The 18,567-nt window shown below is 56.3% G+C and overlaps 3 protein-coding genes across 3 annotated transcripts; 1 reads left to right on the top strand and 2 right to left on the bottom strand.

Moving 5' to 3' along the window:
• The first annotated feature begins 2,170 nt into the window (after positions 1-2,170).
• Positions 2,171-3,121, top strand: LOC130017654 (olfactory receptor 12-like). Its single transcript, XM_056108377.1, has one exon. The coding sequence runs from the start codon at positions 2,171-2,173 to the stop codon at positions 3,119-3,121; it is 951 nt and encodes a 316-aa protein (XP_055964352.1).
• Positions 3,122-14,154: 11,033 nt separating this feature from the next.
• Positions 14,155-15,558, bottom strand: COPS9 (COP9 signalosome subunit 9). The gene is made up of 3 exons (XM_056108378.1): positions 15,429-15,558; positions 15,020-15,092; positions 14,155-14,214 (listed from the first exon to the last, which is right to left on the bottom strand). The coding sequence occupies exons 1-3, from the start codon at positions 15,489-15,491 to the stop codon at positions 14,177-14,179; spliced, it is 174 nt and encodes a 57-aa protein (XP_055964353.1). The 5' UTR covers positions 15,492-15,558; the 3' UTR covers positions 14,155-14,176.
• Positions 15,559-16,691: 1,133 nt separating this feature from the next.
• On the bottom strand, positions 16,692-17,750 carry OTOS (otospiralin). The gene is made up of 3 exons (XM_056108386.1): positions 17,687-17,750; positions 17,559-17,582; positions 16,692-16,886 (listed from the first exon to the last, which is right to left on the bottom strand). The coding sequence occupies exons 1-3, from the start codon at positions 17,742-17,744 to the stop codon at positions 16,702-16,704; spliced, it is 267 nt and encodes an 88-aa protein (XP_055964361.1). The 5' UTR covers positions 17,745-17,750; the 3' UTR covers positions 16,692-16,701.
• Between the last annotated feature and the right edge of the window lie 817 nt (positions 17,751-18,567).

Consider the following 18,567-nt stretch of genomic DNA (forward strand, 5'->3'; position numbering starts at 1 on the left):
AACCTGCATCAGTGTTAATGTTTATTTTGCTTACAAGACAAACACCTTGCCCACTCTACTATCTCTCCATCCTTTTAAATTATTTTTGCTAATTGTTTGCTTAAAATAAATGTCATAATATTAATACTTAGTATTTATAATTTAATAAAGTGATTAAATATCTATATTTTGTCGATTACTGATGTTTAAGTCTTAGAACCCCTTAAATATTGACTAAGTTGAAGTTCTTTCAATAAAAGGAGAATACGTGCCTCCCCATCCTCGTCCTCGTTCTAGTCCTTCTGCTTCTCCTCCTTCTCCTCCTCCTCCTCTTCCTCCTCCTCCTCCTCCTCCTCCTCCTCCTCCATCTCCTGCTCTGTCCTCATGTTGGTACAGGGAGATTAGAAAAGGCAAAGACATTCCATAGCCAGGACTGCATAGCCCTTTGCTCAGACTGAGTCTCAAGGTGCTGAGACGTGAGAGTGGAAAGTTGGAGAACAACCCCCTTTCTCTCCTTTTTGTCCTTGCTCTTGCCATATGGGACAAGTTGTCATTTTATGAATATTTGACCAAAGTCAAGAATGAAGAAGTGGAGAAATAATGGATCTGGGACCCTTTAGACTGTCTTCCTAGAAGTGCCTACATGGAGATGCATTTATCATGTGAAAGGAACTACTGCAACCCAGCTCACTGACCATGTGTGCGGGGCTACTGCAATCCACCACAGTTCAGTGGCCATGTGTGTGGGGCTACTGCAACCCTCCACAGCTCGGGTGAACGACCTTGGGATACTCCCTTGATAACATACAGTGGAGATATCACTATTTCAGCAACTAGTTTTGAATGTCCCCAGAGTTTTTCAGAGCGATTCCAACAGATTACGCTATTAATCAGTCATTAATACAAAATATTTCTTCACGTTATTTTCCATCGTGACTCCTGAGACATCTATGCAGCATCCAGGCTTCTTGGTCTTTCCACAGGTGGGCTCAGGAAGTGGCCCCAGGACTCAGAGGGAACTGACCAGTGAGCACCAAGTTCCTGCTCCTGCCCCCAGTGCTCCTCACAGGCCATATCCACAGCTGATCCTGAGGGAGACGCCTCCATCCGCTCCCTGCTGGAACTGAGGGACCAAGGGAAGATTAGCCTGGGACTACTGGGACCCAGGAACTGGGACTTCCCAAACACTTCAGAAGCCCAACCTCCTCCTAATTGGCCATTAGAGGCTGAAAGTCCCTGTTGAGAGAAGTGAGGAGACTTTTTCTCACAAGTGACAAAAAGTGCTGACTCTGACATGCGGTTGGCTGACAGACAGGCGTGGAGCCCTGGTGACAGAGCCTTCCACTCGATCAGGAGCCAGAAAAGCGAGGCTTGGGGTCACTGCCTCTCTCTGGGGCTCCTGGCCCCATCCTCCCCCTCTGCCACGCTCAGGACAACCACAGGACTTAGGGATGATCTGGAAGAGCCAACACCCATTTCATCCCACTGACAGACGAACACGACCCCCGGGAGTCCAGGCTCAGCACTGCCGTTTCAGCAAGTCGCGACCCTGCCTTGAAAGGTGAGGTCAAGGAACCCCACAGGGAACTTGGGGGGACAACGGGTCTCCTAGACAGGAAGCATTCTGTTGGGGACACACACACCAACCAGCGGCATCAGCGTCTCAGTGACATTGACTGTCAGAGGGGGCTCCCAGCACACACACACACACACACACACACACACACACACACACACCAGTCTGGTGTGGGCTGTTCTCTGCTCTGCTGTCAGCCTGGCCTGGAAATGGGACCCACCCCAGCTAGATGAGGGCAGGAAGCACTCGGGAACCCCGAGGAAGATCAGGATGTAGAGATGAAGAGGGGGAATGTAGCGACGGGGCTGAGTCCCACAGAGGACATGTGTGTCCCCAGCTCTGAAGATGCCCCCCACCTGTTACTGTAGCTGTGGTTGGCTCAGGGTGGGCATCAGCAAATCCGATTTGATTCACCGCAGCTCATGTTACGTTGCAGGTTGGTCTGAGTCCATCTGGGGAAGAATAGATGCTAATGGCATCTGCTTGGTTCTCGGGGACAAGGGCAACTAAGGGCCCCCATCGTCCAAGAAAGAAGTAACCCTGACCTGAGCCCTTGGGCTGCCCCTTGTTCCTGCTTCCTGCCTCCTCTTCGGCCCCACCCACCCACCCTGGGCCATGCCGGCCCACACACACGGGAACCTCTCAGCTGCACCTTTGCAGGACTTTGTTCTGGTGGGATTCAAGGGGGGCCCAGAGACCCAGGCCCTGCTCTTTGCTGTCTTCCTGGCCCTGTACGTGGTGACCGTCCTGGGGAACCTCACCATGATCGTGGTCATCACCCGGGATGCCCACCTGCACTCCCCCATGTACTTCTTCCTCCGGAACCTGTCCTTCCTGGACCTGTGCTACTCCACCGTCATCGCCCCCAATGCCCTGGCCAACTTCGTCTCCTCCTCCAAGGCCATCACCTTTGGAGGCTGTGCAGCCCAGTTCTTCTTTTTATCCTTATTTGCTACCACAGAGGTTTTACTCCTGGCCGTGATGGCCTATGACCGCTTCATGGCCATCTGCAGCCCCCTGCGCTACCCCGTCACCATGCATCCCGCAGCCTGTGCCCGCCTGATGCTGGTCTGCTACTGCGGAGGCCTCTTCAACACCACCATGCAGACCAGCTTCACGTTCAGCCTCCCCTTCTGCGGCTCCAACCGCATCAACCACTTCTTCTGTGACGTGCCCCCCCTGCTCCAGCTGGCCTGCGCCGACACGACCCTCAATGAGCTGGTGATGTTTGGCCTCTGTGGACTCGTCATCGTGGGCACCATGGCTGTGATCCTCGTCTCCTATGGCTACATCACTGTGACCATCCTCAGGATGCACTCAGGCACGGGCAGGCACAAGCTCTTCTCCACCTGTGGCTCCCACCTCACTGTGGTTTTCCTCTTCTACGGCACTGCCTTTGTCATGTATGCCCAGCCGGGGGCTGTGGAATCCATGGAGCAGGGGAAGGTGATCTCCGTGTTCTACACGCTGGTCATTCCGATGCTCAACCCCCTCATCTACAGTCTGCGGAACAAGGACGTGAAGGAGGCCCTTCGACGCCTAGGGCAGAAGCACACGGCGCTCTGAGGTAGGTGCCAGAGGCAGGTGTCTGAGAGGTGCCAGGAAACTCAAAGAAGGCGGGCCCCAGTGTGGAGTGACCCGTTCCTGTGTCCACTGTGCAACCTCCCATCCACTGTCCTCCACGTCTTTGAAGCACGGGTGGATGCTGGGGTCGCAGGTGTGAGAAGCAAAGACGAAACAGGCAAGTTCTGGCAACAGGAAGGTGTTGCTCAGGGATGGACCCGGTTCTGACCTTGCCGTTTGGGTTCTCTGGGGCCTAGAGCGATAAGCGGTCTCGGGGTCCCGAGCTCAATAAGCTGCAGTGCTGGCACGTGGGACAGGACCCTCCTTTCATCTCAGGCAGCTGTAGCCAGATGCCCCGGAGCACCTGCAGCGGGTGTGACAGCACCTCCAGGCAGCCTGGTGTGACCCGCTGATGGGGGGAGCGGTAGAAGATGCCCTCGATTCCACAGCCTTCCTCTTCCCAGCAGCCGTTCACGCTGAGCACTGGAAGTAGAGCACATCTGCTCCCTCCAGAGGCTCCCGGTCCCCTCCTAACTAGCTAGGGACCCAGATTCCAAAAGTCCTACTGACCATTCCACCCAGTGTGGACACTGCAGTCAGAGAAACTCTGCTTTGTCACTGTGGGTCAGAAGGACACGCCAGAGCTGGCTTGTGGGGAAAGAGGCTCTACATGCGGAAGGCTCAACTGGGCGTCGTAGCTGCAGGTCCTGAGTCTGACGCTGGGGTTCTGACCTCTGGGCAATACCTCCCCACGCAGATCCGACCCCTCGTCTTCAAGGGCCCAGCCCGCCCTGGACTCAGAGCCCAAAGGCCCTGCGGTCATGTCACTGTCCGAGATTGTCCACTCCAGTGTCACTACAGGCAGTTCCCACATCATCTGCCTGTGAGGGGCAGCGGGACGAAGCTGCCTCAGTCATCAGTGCTCCCTGTTTAGGAGAATCCCGGAGGGCTCCACCAAGCCATCTGACCCTGAGTCCCAAGGGCCCGTACGCCACGCGCCCTAGAACACCCCCCCCACTCTCTGCCAGCCTCCCACAGTCCTTGCCTCTGAGTTCTGCACATCTGTCCATCCAAGGATCCAAGGTCAGTGCAGTCTCTCCTTGGCATGCCCAGTTTCTGCCCCAGTGGCATGCCTCATTTTCTCTAGCACTACACTCTCACTCCTCTCACTTTCTTTGTCTCTTGCATGTTTTTCGAGCCACTCATTGATCTTTAGAGAGTCACGCCTGCGCTTTCCACCTTGAGCCAGACTGGCAGGGCTCTAGTACCCACATTCATCTCACACGGGCATGTTCCTTCCCTCCATGACCGGGGGAGCTATGGTTAGAATAAATCACCGTTCATTCAGTGGCCAAGCACAGGAACATTCGCCCTGACCTTGAAAGGACCAGGGTGTTGGTCCAGTAGATGTTCCCCAGCACCCAGAAGGAAAATATCAAGCAAAAACAATACTAGTTTATATTCAAGTGCTTTCTTTTCACTGTAATATTCAAGTTGAGATATTTTGCTTTATTATTGAATGCATTGCTTTGCACTACTTGGTAGGCAGTCACTGCAAAATATATATATATATTTATACATATATATATATACATAGACCAGCATGATTTGAGTTTAATGCTAACGACTGACTTCCAAATACACCAGCCTCCTGATATGCTGGCCTTTTTTTTTTTCATTTTTTTATAGTTTTATTTATTGAATCACTGTGAGAGCAGTTACAAAGTTTTCGAGTTTAAGTCTCGGTCATACAATGAAACATCCATCCCTTCACCAATGCCCATTATCCACCACCAAAAACCCCAGTATACCCCCATCCTACACCCTCTCCCTACCTGTGGGGCAGATGATTTCCATATTACTCTCTCTCTCTCTCTCTCTCTCTCTCTCTCCTTTGATTACATTCAATATTTTGACACCAGACCCACCATTATTATTTAGGATTTTACCCCAACACTAAGATCTGCTGAAAAGGCAACAGTAGACAATTTGTTTTCTATTGCTGGTTATGAATAATATATGATGTCGCGTGGCTGCAGTAGTGGTCGCGCAATTTTGAAATTCCGAGATTTTAACACTTAAATCTGGAGGGATTTCTGCCAAAACCTGCTAGGTTCCAAGATTTGTTCCTGAGTCTCAGAGATCACGGCCATTAAGCAGCTTGATCAGGGGCCAGAAAGACCGTTCATGGGCAGCGACTCGGGGTCTCGTTGGGACCGGAGGGAAGGACCAGCTCCACCCCCATCCCATGAAGCCCCTCGGGTCTCATCACTGAGGGCCCAAACCTGACTGCCCAATGGCCTCTGGAGGATGGCGGCTACCGAGCCGCCTAGGGGGAGCAGGTGGAGGGACAACACCCTTTCCCCCCTGGGGTGACCTCCTGTGCTTTGTTTACAGATGAACTGTATATACCATTGTTTTAATAATATCAATTGCAGATAAATACTTTAAAATTTAAGATCGATTGTGGTTTAGATTCTAATTTTGTATTAGCCTCCTAAAATCTCTAAAAATTATAATAATTAAGACATGATATTAATGTTTTGACTTCCTCTTAGTTATATAATAAAACCAAATTTATCAGTTGTATGGAATTATTAGACATTTGTAAACTGAGGTATATTTGATATTCACTGTATCACTGTCATCCTGTTGTTCGTCGATTTACTCAAATGGGCATCAGTAACGTCTCTATTCCTCCCAGCCCTGAGATTTTAGCAGCCTCTTCTTACTCGTCTTTTCCCAACTATTGGGGGCTCTTTCAGGGTCAGAGAAAGGAGATCTATTGTTGTTACTGGTTTTGGCATATCGAATAAACCAGGGGAACTTGCCAGACTCTGCCCGTGTGGGCAGAAAATTCTTGGTAGCTTGCCAGGTTCTCTGAGAGGCATATATTTATTTATTTTCCCGCTATGATTTGTTGCCTACTGTTCTGAACCCCATAAAATATGGTGTGGTAATTATGAAAAATGAGTAGGTAGTGTCTTATAATGTATCGCGCAGCCACAAAGCGGTCAGAAAGTGGCCTGGAGCATGGTGGCTGTTGGGTAGTGGAGATCACTTGCCAGGGCTGGGTCCCTTGGGGCTGGGAGGGCTCTCGCCCGCCCCCCTCTGGGGCGCCCGAGTGAAGACAGCCTGGCACAGAGTCCCCCAATTCCATTAAGCACTAATAATGCTCTATTATTTTTCTCTTTCCTTTGTGTCTTTTGCATGGTTTAGCAATATTCGTTTTGTATAGACACAGGAAGACAGTTCATGCTATGCTTTGTAACATGGGAGTTAATTGATTCCAAATTAATATTTACTCCTTTGCACCCATATTTACTTGACTTAAGCCTAAGTTGCCCTTAGTTCCTAGCACTCCAAAAGCGGGGTGCCAAAAAAGGGACTGGATCCCAGGGCAAACTCTAAGCTACCCTAGCATCGAAGGGAGGCAAGCTAAGCACCATAAGTATAATAAATTAAGAGCATGGTCATGGGACAAATTCTGTCATGACCCAAAAAGAAGTAACTGAATAAGGACCCTGCTGGGGTTAGGAAAGACTAACCTGCTCTGAGGACTCTGGTCTTGAACATATAGAGAGATGTCCCCAGAAAGAACCAACCTCTAAACTTGATATATCCCTTACTGTGTTCATACAAAATGACTAGAAATATTATAATAAGTAAACTCACTATGATTGTTTAAATGGATTACTAGCTGAGGAAAGGAGAAAGCAATACACCCTGGGTGGAATCCCACCCTTGAGCAGATCTCCTTGTAATCTGGAGTGCTGAACCCCCAGATTAGGTATTGTCCTTGAGTTAATCCCCTAGAACTTCCCCTGAGGTAGTGGTTTTACCTCTGTTGTTGTAACAATGTTCAACCCCACCCATGTGTACCCCACCTTTCATGATTGCTGTAAAACTATGCTTTAAAGAGAAAGAGGGGACTAGAAATTTGGGACTAGATGATGATGACTGGAAATAGAGGACTATGAGACTACAACGAGATGAGGAAAAAGAAAACAAAGTGGAGGAATTTGGGGTCTATGAGGTGACTAGGATGATGGAACTATGATACTATGACTACGACCAAACTACAGCTACGGTTGCACTGTAAAGGGAGAGATTGGACTACACTGGGGAGAAGAGAGAAATAAACTTTATAAAAAATAAAGTTTATATTTTATATTAGGGAATCAATTTTTTTTAATTTCTAAAAAATTGGGTCCAAGAATCGCATTGTACAAGTCTTTTTAAATGACTGTTCTTTCATTTTATTGTTTGTTGGGGGCCACACCCAGTGGTGCTCGGGGGTTACTCCTGGTTCTGCACTCAGAAATCACTTCTGAACGGTTTAGAGGACCATATGGGGTGCCAGGGATTGAACCAAGATCAACCACTTGCAGCGCAAGCACCCAACCCACTTTACCATCTCTCTGGCCCTTGTCCTTATATTTTTTAATGTGCTGAGATATATGTAATACAATGATATGTTATGTAATTTTGCTGTGAAGTAATTCAGGGCTGTGGGGCTAAAGAAGTACTTTTTTTACATTTGGAGACCACACCCAACCGTGCCCGGGGCTCACTCCTGGCTCTGTCCTCAGGGATCACTCAGCAGTGCTATGGAAGTCCCCCATCTCTGTGCTCAGGGATCAGTCCACAGTGCTCACGGGATTTATGCGGTGCCAGGGACCAAACTGGGGTCAGCAGCACGAAAGGCAAGAGCCTGACCTCCGTACTGTGTTCCCAGGCCAGAAGATGTTGTTCACGGGTGGGGGTGTTCTGTGACCACCCCTGGCTGTGTCGGGGGCCCGTATGTGGTGCTGGCCACGTGAAAGGTGAAGGGAAAGGCCCTTCCCACACACTCTCCTGCCCCACGAACAGGATTCTTGGGTCGACCCGAGCTTAGAGCAGACTGAGCACTGAAGCGCGTGACGCGAGGTCTGCTCGTCCCTGTGAGCTCAGGGGTCCGCCAGAACCAAGCGGGGGCTCTTCTCCACATCTTGCCCCAAATGAAACGGTCCTGTCTCCAGCGTGACACTCAGCCTGAGCTGGCAAAGGCCTATCCATCCCTTTTAGTTCCCCTTTGAGCCGCGGGCCACTCCCGGGTGCTGGGGGATATGCGGGTGGCAGCAGGCGAGTCAGCACCTGAGCTCTCGTCCGTCTCTCCGCACTTTCAGGACGTTCCTCTGTCCCTCCTGTTCCGCTCACACAGCAGTGAGTCACACGTTCAGGCCTTGTCTGCCGCCACCCGTGATCTTCATCTCACGAGTCTCCTGCTTCTCCTCTCTCATGGCTGTTGCAGGACTCTCCCATAATCCCTGAATTTAGTTTGCAGTTGGGTCTTTGCTTCTCCATTTTTTTAAGTCACTTTATTTTATTTATTTATTTTGCTGTTTGGGTCACACCCGGCGATGCACAGGGGTTACACCTGGCTCTGCACTCAGGAGTTACTCCTGGCGATGCTCAGAGGCCATATGGGATGCTGGGAATCGAACCCGGTCGGCCGCATGCAAGGCAAACGCCCTACCCGCTGTGCTATCTCTCCAGCCTCAACTTCTCCATTTTTTTAATATACAAATAATTTTTTCAGGATTCAGTTGAGAGTGGAGCGGTAATTAATTCTCTGACCTTTCCATACAATTCTAAGAATATCACAGGCCCAGGGCAGATGACTCCTCTCCCCGTGTTCAGCTAACACATTACCAAAGCATGGCCCGGCAGGCGCCAAGGTACAGCACAGAGGGCATCTGCCTTGCATGTGGCCGGCCCGGGTGCGATCCCTGGTTTCCCATGTGGTCTCCCAAGCACCAGGAGTGATGCCTGAGCACAGAGCCACGAGTAACCCCTGAGCACCACCAGGTACGACAAGGCCCCCTCCTGCAAAATAAAAGTGTAGCATTACAACCAGAAAGCAAGCTGAGATGACTGACAGCTACTTTATTCAAAATTCATTTAAGTCCACACTCGGGTCTGGGTGTGATGCGTCTGAATTATAATGCTGACCCCACCTATGCAATCCGTGAAAACTCCTTCCCAGGGTCCTCCTGAAACCAAAACCACAGACAGCAGACTCAGAGAGAGGACAGCAGGGAGGGCGCTGGCCTTGCACCCGGACAACCCAGATCTCATCCTCAGCACCCCAGATGGTCCCCGAGCACTACCGGGAGTAATTCCTGAACACAGAGTAACCCTAAGCACCACCGGGTGTGACTCAAAACAAGACAAACAACTAAAAAAAAAAACCCACAGATATCCTCTCTTAGCAGCCTCCTAATGGCTGGAAACCACTAAAACTGTCTTCATGTCTTTTTCTTGCTGTTTTAAATGACACATAGGTAAAATCACAGTGTGTCGTGGTTATTTATTTATTTTTGGTTTTTTTTTAATCTTCCTTTTTTAAAAAAAATTTTTATTAGTGAAACACCATGAGGTACAGTTGTAGACTTACAAATTTTTGTGTTTGGGTTTCAGTCATACAATGATCCAGTACCCATCCCTCCACCAGTGCCCATTCTCCATCATTTACTTTTTTTTTTTAATTTTTGTTAGTGAAACACCATGAGGTACAGTTGTAGATTTACAAATTTTTGTGCTTGGGTTTCAATCGTACAATGATCAAACACCCATCCCTCCACTAGTGCCCATTTTCCACCACCACAGGTCTCAGTATCCCTCCCCCCCCCCCATCTCCCCGTCCCACCCTGCCTCTGTGGCAGGGTATTCCCTTTTGTTCTCTCTCTCTCCTTTTGGGTGTTGTGGTTTGCCATGTGTCATTTTTTATACTGGCATTCCCACTCAGCATGATTCTCTGACCCCCCCGGGGAGTGTGTGAGTCGGTGTCCACGGGACTGGACACAGCCAAGTCACTGCATGAAGTCACCAAGAGACGGCTTTCTTGTGTTAATGGATTGAATCACTGTGGACTGAGCTTCAGGGGTAAAAGGTTCAAGCCCCAAGCCCGTCACCAGTGTCCACTGCCCCGCCCCCAGCCCGTCTCCCCAGGCCCTTGGCTCTTCCTTCCTCCCTTGCAGTGACTGTCGCTGTAGAGGAAAATTCTACTTCATTTTGTTTGGGGCCACACGGCGGTCCTCAGGGCTTACTCCCGGCTGCTTCAAACGCCTTATTCACGATGAACTGTTCAGGCTTTCCACTTCTTCCTCATTCAGTCTTGAGAGGTTTACGAATCTAAGAACGAATCCTTCCTTCCAGAGTTCCAGTAAGTGGCATAAAGTCGTACAGGAACAGGGTCTGTCTCTGGGGGACCTGCCGTGACCTTCCCATCCATTCTGCTCCGTTTGAGTTCTCTTTCCCTGGAGTCAGGCTCCTGTTTGCCAATCTTGCTTATCCTAACGATGGCTGGAGCTTGGTTCCCCTCGGGCCGCCTCTCTGTGGCCTCAGGCTGGCCACTGCTGAGTCTCCCCACACCTCTGTGGACTGGCGAACCCAGTCCAGCCTCCAGGCGCTCCTCCACCAGCCAAATGCTCCTTAAAAAATGCTCTGTTCCGGCCATCTTGCCCCACAATTTTTCAAAAGCTTTACGTAATGATCACACCCCCTATTTTGCAAAATGCTTTGAAAACTGCTTAGACATCGGCAACAATTTAACGGTGCAATGATTCTACCAACTGAAACTGTTATGGGTGGGACCGCCTGGCCCCAGTGCACACGTCACAGCCAAAACCGCTGAGGAGACGGATGGTCAGCGAGGGCCCGGGCAGGTCCTCACCGTCAGGCCCAATGGGAGAGCACAGCCACCTCGCGGGTGCAGGACAGACCTGCCCAGGCCCGGGTCCGGCTGCTGGGGTAGCCAAGTCCTTAAAGGACTGACGGAGGCACAGTTTGTCCACACTGTCACTGCACAGATGGCCGAGGCCAGTGATGAAGCACAGGCTGTGGCTGTTGGCCAAGGAGAACGCCCAGCCCTGACCACTCGTCTCCTGCCATTGGGCCCACACTGGCCAGACACTGGCCAGTGTCCCCAGGCACCTGAATTCCAGCTTTTCATATGATGTGCATTGTGGACTCAACAGACCTCCCCCGACAGGGACCACCAGGAGGCCCACTCCACAGTGCCCACCTGTTTTGGATCACTGTCCTCCCATTGTTCATCGATTTGCTCGAGTGGGCCCAGTTACGTCTCCATTGTGAGACTTGTTGTTACTGTGTTTGGCATATTGAATATGTCACGGGGAGCTTGCCAGGCTTTGCTGTGCAGGCGAGATACTCTCAGTAGCTTGTCGGGCTCTCCGAGAGGGGCGGAGGAATCGAACTCGGCACAAGGCAAACGCCCTACCACTATGCTATCGCTGGGCTGGAGCGATAGCACAGTGGGTAGGGCATTTCCCTTGCTCACGGCCAACCCAGGTTCGATTCCCAGCATCCTATATGGTTCCCCTAGTACCGCCAGGAGTAATTCCTGAGTGTAGAGCCAGGAGTAACCCCTGAGCATTGCTGGGTGTTGCCCAAAAAGAAAAATAGTGTTCGCAAAACCTGTGTTGGGTAACAGTGGGTTATCCTCACTCCTCCTGCAGGGAGCTTAGGCTTACCGAGTCACCCCCACACCAGTGCCCCTGAGGCACATCCAATTCCATCAAGCACTGTAGCACTGTAGCACTGACCTCCCGCTGTTCACCCATTTGCTCTTGCTCGAGCGAGCACCATAATGTCTCCATTGTGAGATTTGTTGTTACTGTTTCTGGCATATCGAATACGTCACGGGTAGCTTGCCAAGCTTGGCTGTGCAGGCAGGATACTCTCCGTAGCTTGCCTAATAATCCTATATTGCTTTTCTCTTTCCTGTATGTCCTTTGTATGGTTTAGCAATGTCCAGTTATGCTACACTTTGTAACATGGGAATTGACTCTGAAATATTTACTCCTGGGCACTCATATTTACCTGACTGAAGCCTCAGTTGCCCTTACTTCCTAACATCCCCAAAAGGAGGGTCCTGACAAAGGGACTGGATGGACCAGGGCAAGCGGTAAGCTACCCTGGCATCAAAAGGAACAAGCTAAGCGCCATAGTATAAGAAGTTAAGAGCACGGTCATGGAACAAACTCTGTCAAGACTCAAAAAGAACCCTGCTAGGGTTAGGAAAGACTAACCTGGCCTAAGAACTGTAGTCTGGGATATATAGCCAGATGTCCCCAGGAAGAGCCAACCTTTTTTTTTGCATTTTGGGTCAACCCAGCGATGCACAGGGTTTCCTCCTGGCTCTGCACTCAGGAATTACTCCTGGCAGTGCTTGGGGGAACAAGTGGGATGCTGGGAACTGAACCTGGGTTGGCCCCATGCAAGGCAAATGCCCTACCCGCTGTGCTATCACTCCGGCCCAAAGAGCCAACCTTTAAGCTTAATGTGTCTCTTACTGTGTTCATACAAAATGACTAGAGATATCAGTAAAGGTAAAGGTAAAGGTAAAGGCCCTCCCGTTGATCGTCGATTTGCTCAAGCGGGCCCAGTAACGTCTCCATTGGAGACTTTGTTGTTACTGTGTCTGGCATATCGAATACTCTCGGTAGCTTGCCGGGCTCTCCGAGAGGGGAGATATCAGTAAGAAGCAAATTCACTACGATTGTTTAAACGGATTACTAGCTGCGGAAAGGAGAAAGCAACACACCTGGATGGAATCCCGCCCTTGAGCGGATCTCCTAGTAACCTGGAGTGCTGAACCCTCACCATGAGATTTTGTCCCTGAGTTAATCTCCTACAACTTCCCTTGAAGGAGTCTTTATATGTTTGTTGTTATGACAATGTTCAACCCCAGGTTTGTGTATCCCCACCCTTCACGATTTCTATATAACTATGCTGTAAGGGGGGGGGGGGGGGGGGAGAAAGGAGAAATGCCTACGCTGTAAGAGAAAGAGATGTGGGGATGAGAGAAGAAAAATAAACAGTCCCTGACTACCAACCAGCCTGGACCCGTCCCTCCACTTCCCCGTTCCTCCGGTCCATCGCCATGGGCTAGCCAGGGAGCGGTTCTTGGCCACCAAACCTGCATCCCGCACACCCACGCTTTCTGAACTACACACCAAGAGACCCCCCATCCCCAGTGTCCATCAGGGCCTCCCCCCAGTGCCCACCACTGCTGGCCGGGAGGTGCGGATGGCCCGAGGAGGTGGGGCCCTGCTTCCTGACTCAGCAATGCCTGGGGCCTCGGCCGGGGGTTCTGCGGCAGGACCCCTTCCCACCGCCGGTTCTTCTGGCAGGCATCGGCCAGAGGCGGCACCTTCCTGGCCAGCCCGCACCTGCGGGCATGGCACCTGGCTGGGACTTCCGGAGTCTATTCATAGCTGCGGCACTGAGGGAGGCTGAGCCTGAGCGCTGGGCCCGGTGGGGACAGACAGGGTGGTCCAACAAGTCCAGCTGGGGCCACAGCAGCCACATGCCCAGGCAAGGACACGGGCTGTCTCTGCAGCACACGCGCACCCAGACAGGGTTGCAGACTCGGGCGCGGCCGACACTGCAGCCTCATACACCTGCACACACACCCTCTCACTCACCCACACGCACACCCGCACCCATACACTGCACCCTCACATACCCTCACACACCCTCACACCCGCGCCTGCACACCCACGCCCTCACACACCCACCTCACACTCACACCGGCACCCACACTCACCCGCACCCACACTCACCCGCACCCACACCACACCCACACTCTCACTTGCACCTATACACATGCACACACTCAAACATTCACACACACACCCGGCACCCTCACACACTCACACCCTCATACTCTCACCCACAGGCACGCACTGCACCCTCACACTCACACCCATATCCCGCACCCTCACACTCTCACATCCTCGCACTCTCACCCACATGCACACAGCACACTCTCACTCACACCCACACCTACACACCGCACCCTCACACACTCTCACAGAAGCTCCAGGACAGTGCTGATCGCCACGGCGAGAGCTAGAATCAGCCACAAACGAGGACATGTTTAATCGAAGAATGACAGTCTCCTCCGAGGACAGACGTGGGTGGGACCTCAGTCCCGTTCGGTGCGTCCGCCCAGGTCCCCCAGGCCATCAGGAGGCCGCCCCAGGCAGGTCACTGGACGTCATCGTCGTCAAAGAGGTCTTCGAAGTCTACACGGACAAGAGCAGGATGGTGAGGAGAGCGGGGGAGGGGGTCCGCAGCCACGTGATGTCAGCCCCCAGAGACACGGGGAGCCCCCAGGGGGTGGTGGCGGGAGCGAGCACAGTGCCCGCACCCACTGCTGAGGCGGCTGACCAGACCCGGGCTTGCCGCTGGGTCCGTCCATCTGTCCCTCTTGATGCCGGAGTCTCTGCGGGGGGACACACGACCCGCAGCCCCCACACCCCGACATCCCCGAGCTCCTGCACGCCCCACCCCACGGCTGCCAGTGTCCGTCCTGCCCAGTGCGGGGTGGGCACACACCCCAGCGGGCTGCCACCAGAATGGCCGCTGGAACCTCGGGCGGACAAAGGGGCGGCGGCCGCCGTTTCTATCGGGGCTCCTGCCGGCTGCGCCCCTCTTACAGGCCCTCAGCCGGGGTCACTCCGCAACAGGTGGCCTGAGCACTCTCCGGGGCCAGCAGCATCCCCGCCACCAGCTCAGACCGAGGCAGAGGCGGTCAAGGCCGGGTCTCAGCGGGACGGAAGGACGGCGGGGGGGGGGGGGGGGGGGGCGGCAGACCACCGCCCCGAGGGACCACCGGGCCCAGGAAAACGGACCACTGCCAGCCAGGGGCAGCAGGGAAGCCCAGGGGGCGTGCAGAGCCGGGAGGGCCCCACCTCCAGCACAGCCAGGCGGCAGGCTCGGGGGCGCCCAGAGGCCACCTCGGGGGTCCGCAGCGCCCTGGGCCTGCAGCACCCGCGCCCCGGCCCCGCCCCCCACCCGCGTCCCGCCCCGTCCCGTCCCCGCACTCACCGTTGAAGAAGTCGGCGTGCACGGCCTTCTCGTTGGCCGCCAGGTCCATCAGGAGCCCGCTGCTGCCCCCTGCCTGGGGCGGGACCGGGGCTGAGAACCGGGGCGGGCGCCCCCCACCCCCCACCCTCGCCCGGAGCTCGCCCGCCGACGGCCCGTCCACTAACGCTGCCCCTCCCCCCCCACCTGCTCCCGCCCACCGCGCTGCCCGAGCCCGAGGGTCCCCCGCAGGCGCCAGGCGGCTCGGGAAGTGACGTCACGGGCAGGAGCCAGGCCACAGCAGCATTGCGGCGCTGACCGGTCTCCCCCGTCCCTGCGGCGCTGACCCGTCCCCTCGGCAGCGCGGACCCGTCTCCCCCCGCCCTCCCCCGCGGCGCTGCCCGCCCCCTCCCGGACAGCCCGCGGCGCCCACCTCGTCCAGGTCCACGTAGGGCCCCGCGCCCTCGGGGAACATCTCGTCCACCGCCGGCTTCATGGCCGCCACGCCGCTTCCGGCCCGCGCCCCGCCCCTTCCGCCTCGCGCCCGCCGAGGCCGCTCTAGCCGCCCGAGCGGCGCCGCCTCTGTGGTTTCGGCGCCCGGCGGGCCCGTCTAGGAGCCGGCGGGCGGCCTCTCGGTGGTCCCGGAGGACCGGGCGCCGTCCGTCCCGTGTGCCCGGGGCGTCGCGTCCCGGAACGTCCGGCCGGGGGTGGGGGGGGGCACGGCGGGCGCGCGAGCCCGGGGTCCGAGCGAGGGGCGCCGGTCACTGCGCGGCCAGCTCGGGGGAGACGCGGCCCGGGGAGTCGGGGCGGGGGGCTCGGCGGGGCGCGCAGGGCCCGGCGCAGCTGCTGGACACGACCTGGGCCCCCGCGAGCGCGCGACCCGCTGCCTCGGTTTCCCCGCCCGCGCGAGGGGCGGGGCCTGCTGGCCACCTGCCCGGTGACCTGCCCGGTGACCTGCCCGGGCGCCCCAGGCGGAGTCGCTGGGGGTCCGCTGGGTGCGCGCGAGGGGAGCGAGAGACGCGGGACGTGCTCGGGCGGGGTTTATCGATCAGCCGGGCTCGCGCGCTTCTTGTGGTTTATTGATCAGCGGGCTCGCGCGCACGTTGGGGTTTATCGATCATCGGGCTCCAGCGCTCAGGCGGGGTTTATCGATCAGCCGGGCTCGCGCGCACGGACGGAGTTTATTGATCAGCCGGGCTAGCGCGCTCATTGGGGTTTATCGATCAGCCGGGCTCCAGCGCTCAGGCGGGGTTTATCGATCAGCCGGGCTCGCGCGCTCGCTGTGGTTTATTGATCAGCGGGCTGGCGCGCACGTTGGGGTTTATCGATCAGCCGGGCTAGCGCGCATGGCTGGGGGTTATTGATCAGCTGGGCTAGCGCGCTCATTGTGGTTTATTGATCAGCGGGCTCGCGCGCACATTGGGGTTTATCAAGCAGCCGGGCTCCAGCGCTCAGGTGGGGTTTATTGATCAGCCAGGCTCGCGCTCTCGGGCAGGGTTTATCGATCAGCACGCCGGGTCGGGGTTTATCGATCAGCCGAGGCGCATGCTCGGGCGGGGTTTATTGATCAGCCGGGCTCGCGCTCACGTTGGGGTTTATCAATCAGGGGACTCGCGCGGGGTCGGGGGCTCCGAAGCAGCTGGGCGCTTGCTCGGGGTCGGGTTTGTTAAGCTCCCGCAACCCCGCCCGCCCCCTGCCCGCTGCCCTCACTCCTCCCCGAGGGGCACGTGGAAGCCCAGGGTGGTCCCCAAGGGGAAGTGCGCGAAGAAGGTGCGGGCCAGGTCCTCCAGCTGCGGGTAGGCGCCCAGCGCCTGGAAGTGCTGCACGTAGTTCCAGAAGTCCGAGGTGGAGAAAGGCCAGTAGGGCAGGGCCGGCGGCTCCGCGTTGGGGTCTGGAAGGTACCAGCGAACACTGCCCATCCCACAGCCCCCGCTGCCCACCTGGAGCACCCCGGGGCTGCACAGCCGGGAAGGGGGTGACCTGGGCCCTTCCACTGGGGTGCAGAGTCCCTTCTGCCTAGTGACCCAGGCAGGCCCCTCCTGCCTCATCAGCTCTGCTAAGACTCCAGCCCCCACTTGCCCGCCCCCAACAGACCCCAGGCCCCTGTCTCCCCATCTCCAGGGGACCCCAGCCCCCGGTCTCCCCTCTCCAGGGGACCCCAGCCCCCGGTCTCCCCTCTCCAGGGGACCCCAGCCCCCGGCCTGCCCGTCTCCAGGGGACCCCAGCCCCCGGCCTCCCCGTCTCCAGGGGACCCCAGGCCCCTGCCTCCCCGTCTCCAGGGGACCCCAGCCCCCGGCCTCCCCGTCTCCAGGGGACCCCAGCCCCCGGCCTCCCCGTCTCCAGGGGACCCCAGCCCCCGGCCTCCCCGTCTCCAGGGGACCCCAGCCCCCGGCCTCCCCGTCTCCAGGGGACCCCAGCCCCCGGCCTCCCCGTCTCCAGGGGACCCCAGCCCCCGGCCTCCCCGTCTCCAGGGGACCCCAGCCCCCGGCCTCCCCGTCTCCAGGGGACCCCGGCCCCCGGCCTCCCCGTCTCCAGCACCTTGGCAGCTGTTGCACATACTTACCTGCCTCCTGCACAGGCTTGGCCCCTGCAAAGGAAGAAGTGTCAATCACTGGGCCCTAGAAACACCCCCACAGCACTGCAGGGTCCTTGGGAACTGAGGTACAGGAGGGTGCACGGGCCAGAACGCACCTCCCAGAGCCCCCAGCAGCAGGCAGAGGGCCGGAAGGAGCAGTAGGCAGCCCTTCATGGTGCTGAATGCCTCAGTCCGTACAACGATGCGTTCCCTGAAGGACCAGTCCCCTGCAGCAGAACCAGACACCGGGAGAGCATCTGTTCCCGCACCATCCCGGCACCTCCCCTGGACCACCTCCTACCCCATCCCCTACCCTGCCCCCCACACCATCCCAGCTCTCTCCCCAGCACCATCTTGCACGATCCCCACAGCCCTGGAGGAGCAGCTCCAGCAGCCGACAGCACCAAGCACTGCTCAGCCCAGCCCAGCCCCAGCTCAGCCGGCTCCTGGCCCGCGAGGTCCGTGCTTGCAGCCGCCTCTTCTGACAGGCTGCCCTCGAGGTTACCTCGCCCTGGGCTGCCTCCGGACGTGTGTCTGCTGCCACCCCGTCAGTGCCCCCTTTATACAGGAGGGCCTGGGGGAGGAGGCGCACCAGCAGCCACAGCCGTCGGCCCGAATATCCATTCTGGCCCCTGAACTGTGGCCGCTGGCACTGGCCGCTGGCTGGGAATCTGATCCAAGGACAAAGGGAGGACCGGAAACCTCGGCCCGAGCTCGGCTGGTCCCCGTGGCCGGGCTCCAGCTCGGCCTGTGGCCACCCCGGTTTCCCTCCCCAGCAGGACAAGCTCTGGGTCCACTCTGGCGGGGACTCCTCTGCGGGCAGGAAGGGCCGCGGCCCCGGGGGTGGCACCTGTGGAGGGACGTGCCCTCCCCTCCCGAGGGCACTGTTCCAGCCCAGAGATTCCAGCGGGCTCTAGGGCCAAGCACCCCGACCAGCAGGGACCACAGCCCGCGGCCTGCAGCCAACCTGCCCCAGTCCCTGCTGCCCAAGCACAGA

This window comes from Sorex fumeus, unplaced genomic scaffold, assembly GCF_029834395.1.
Source record: "Sorex fumeus unplaced genomic scaffold, SorFum_2.1 ptg000207l, whole genome shotgun sequence".
Taxonomy (NCBI): domain Eukaryota; kingdom Metazoa; phylum Chordata; class Mammalia; order Eulipotyphla; family Soricidae; genus Sorex; species Sorex fumeus.

Bases quoted from the DNA above. Each gene is read 5' to 3' on its own strand.
- LOC130017654 (XM_056108377.1), top strand. From the start codon at position 2,171: ATGCCGGCCCACACACACGGGAACCTCTCAGCTGCACCTTTGCAGGAC.
- COPS9 (XM_056108378.1), bottom strand. From the start codon at position 15,491: ATGAAGCCGGCGGTGGACGAGATGTTCCCCGAGGGCGCGGGGCCCTAC. The intron at 15,093-15,428 runs GTGGGCGCCGCG...GTCCCGCCCCAG, and splicing joins CCTACGTGGACCTGGACGAG to GCAGGGGGCAGCAGCGGGCT. The intron at 14,215-15,019 runs GTGAGTGCGGGG...TTGTCCGTGTAG, and splicing joins GCACGCCGACTTCTTCAACG to ACTTCGAAGACCTCTTTGAC.
- OTOS (XM_056108386.1), bottom strand. From the start codon at position 17,744: ATGAAGGGCTGCCTACTGCTCCTTCCGGCCCTCTGCCTGCTGCTGGGG. The intron at 17,583-17,686 runs GTGCGTTCTGGC...CTTCCTTTGCAG, and splicing joins GCTGCTGGGGGCTCTGGGAG to GGGCCAAGCCTGTGCAGGAG. The intron at 16,887-17,558 runs GTAAGTATGTGC...GGTACCTTCCAG, and splicing joins CAAGCCTGTGCAGGAGGCAG to ACCCCAACGCGGAGCCGCCG.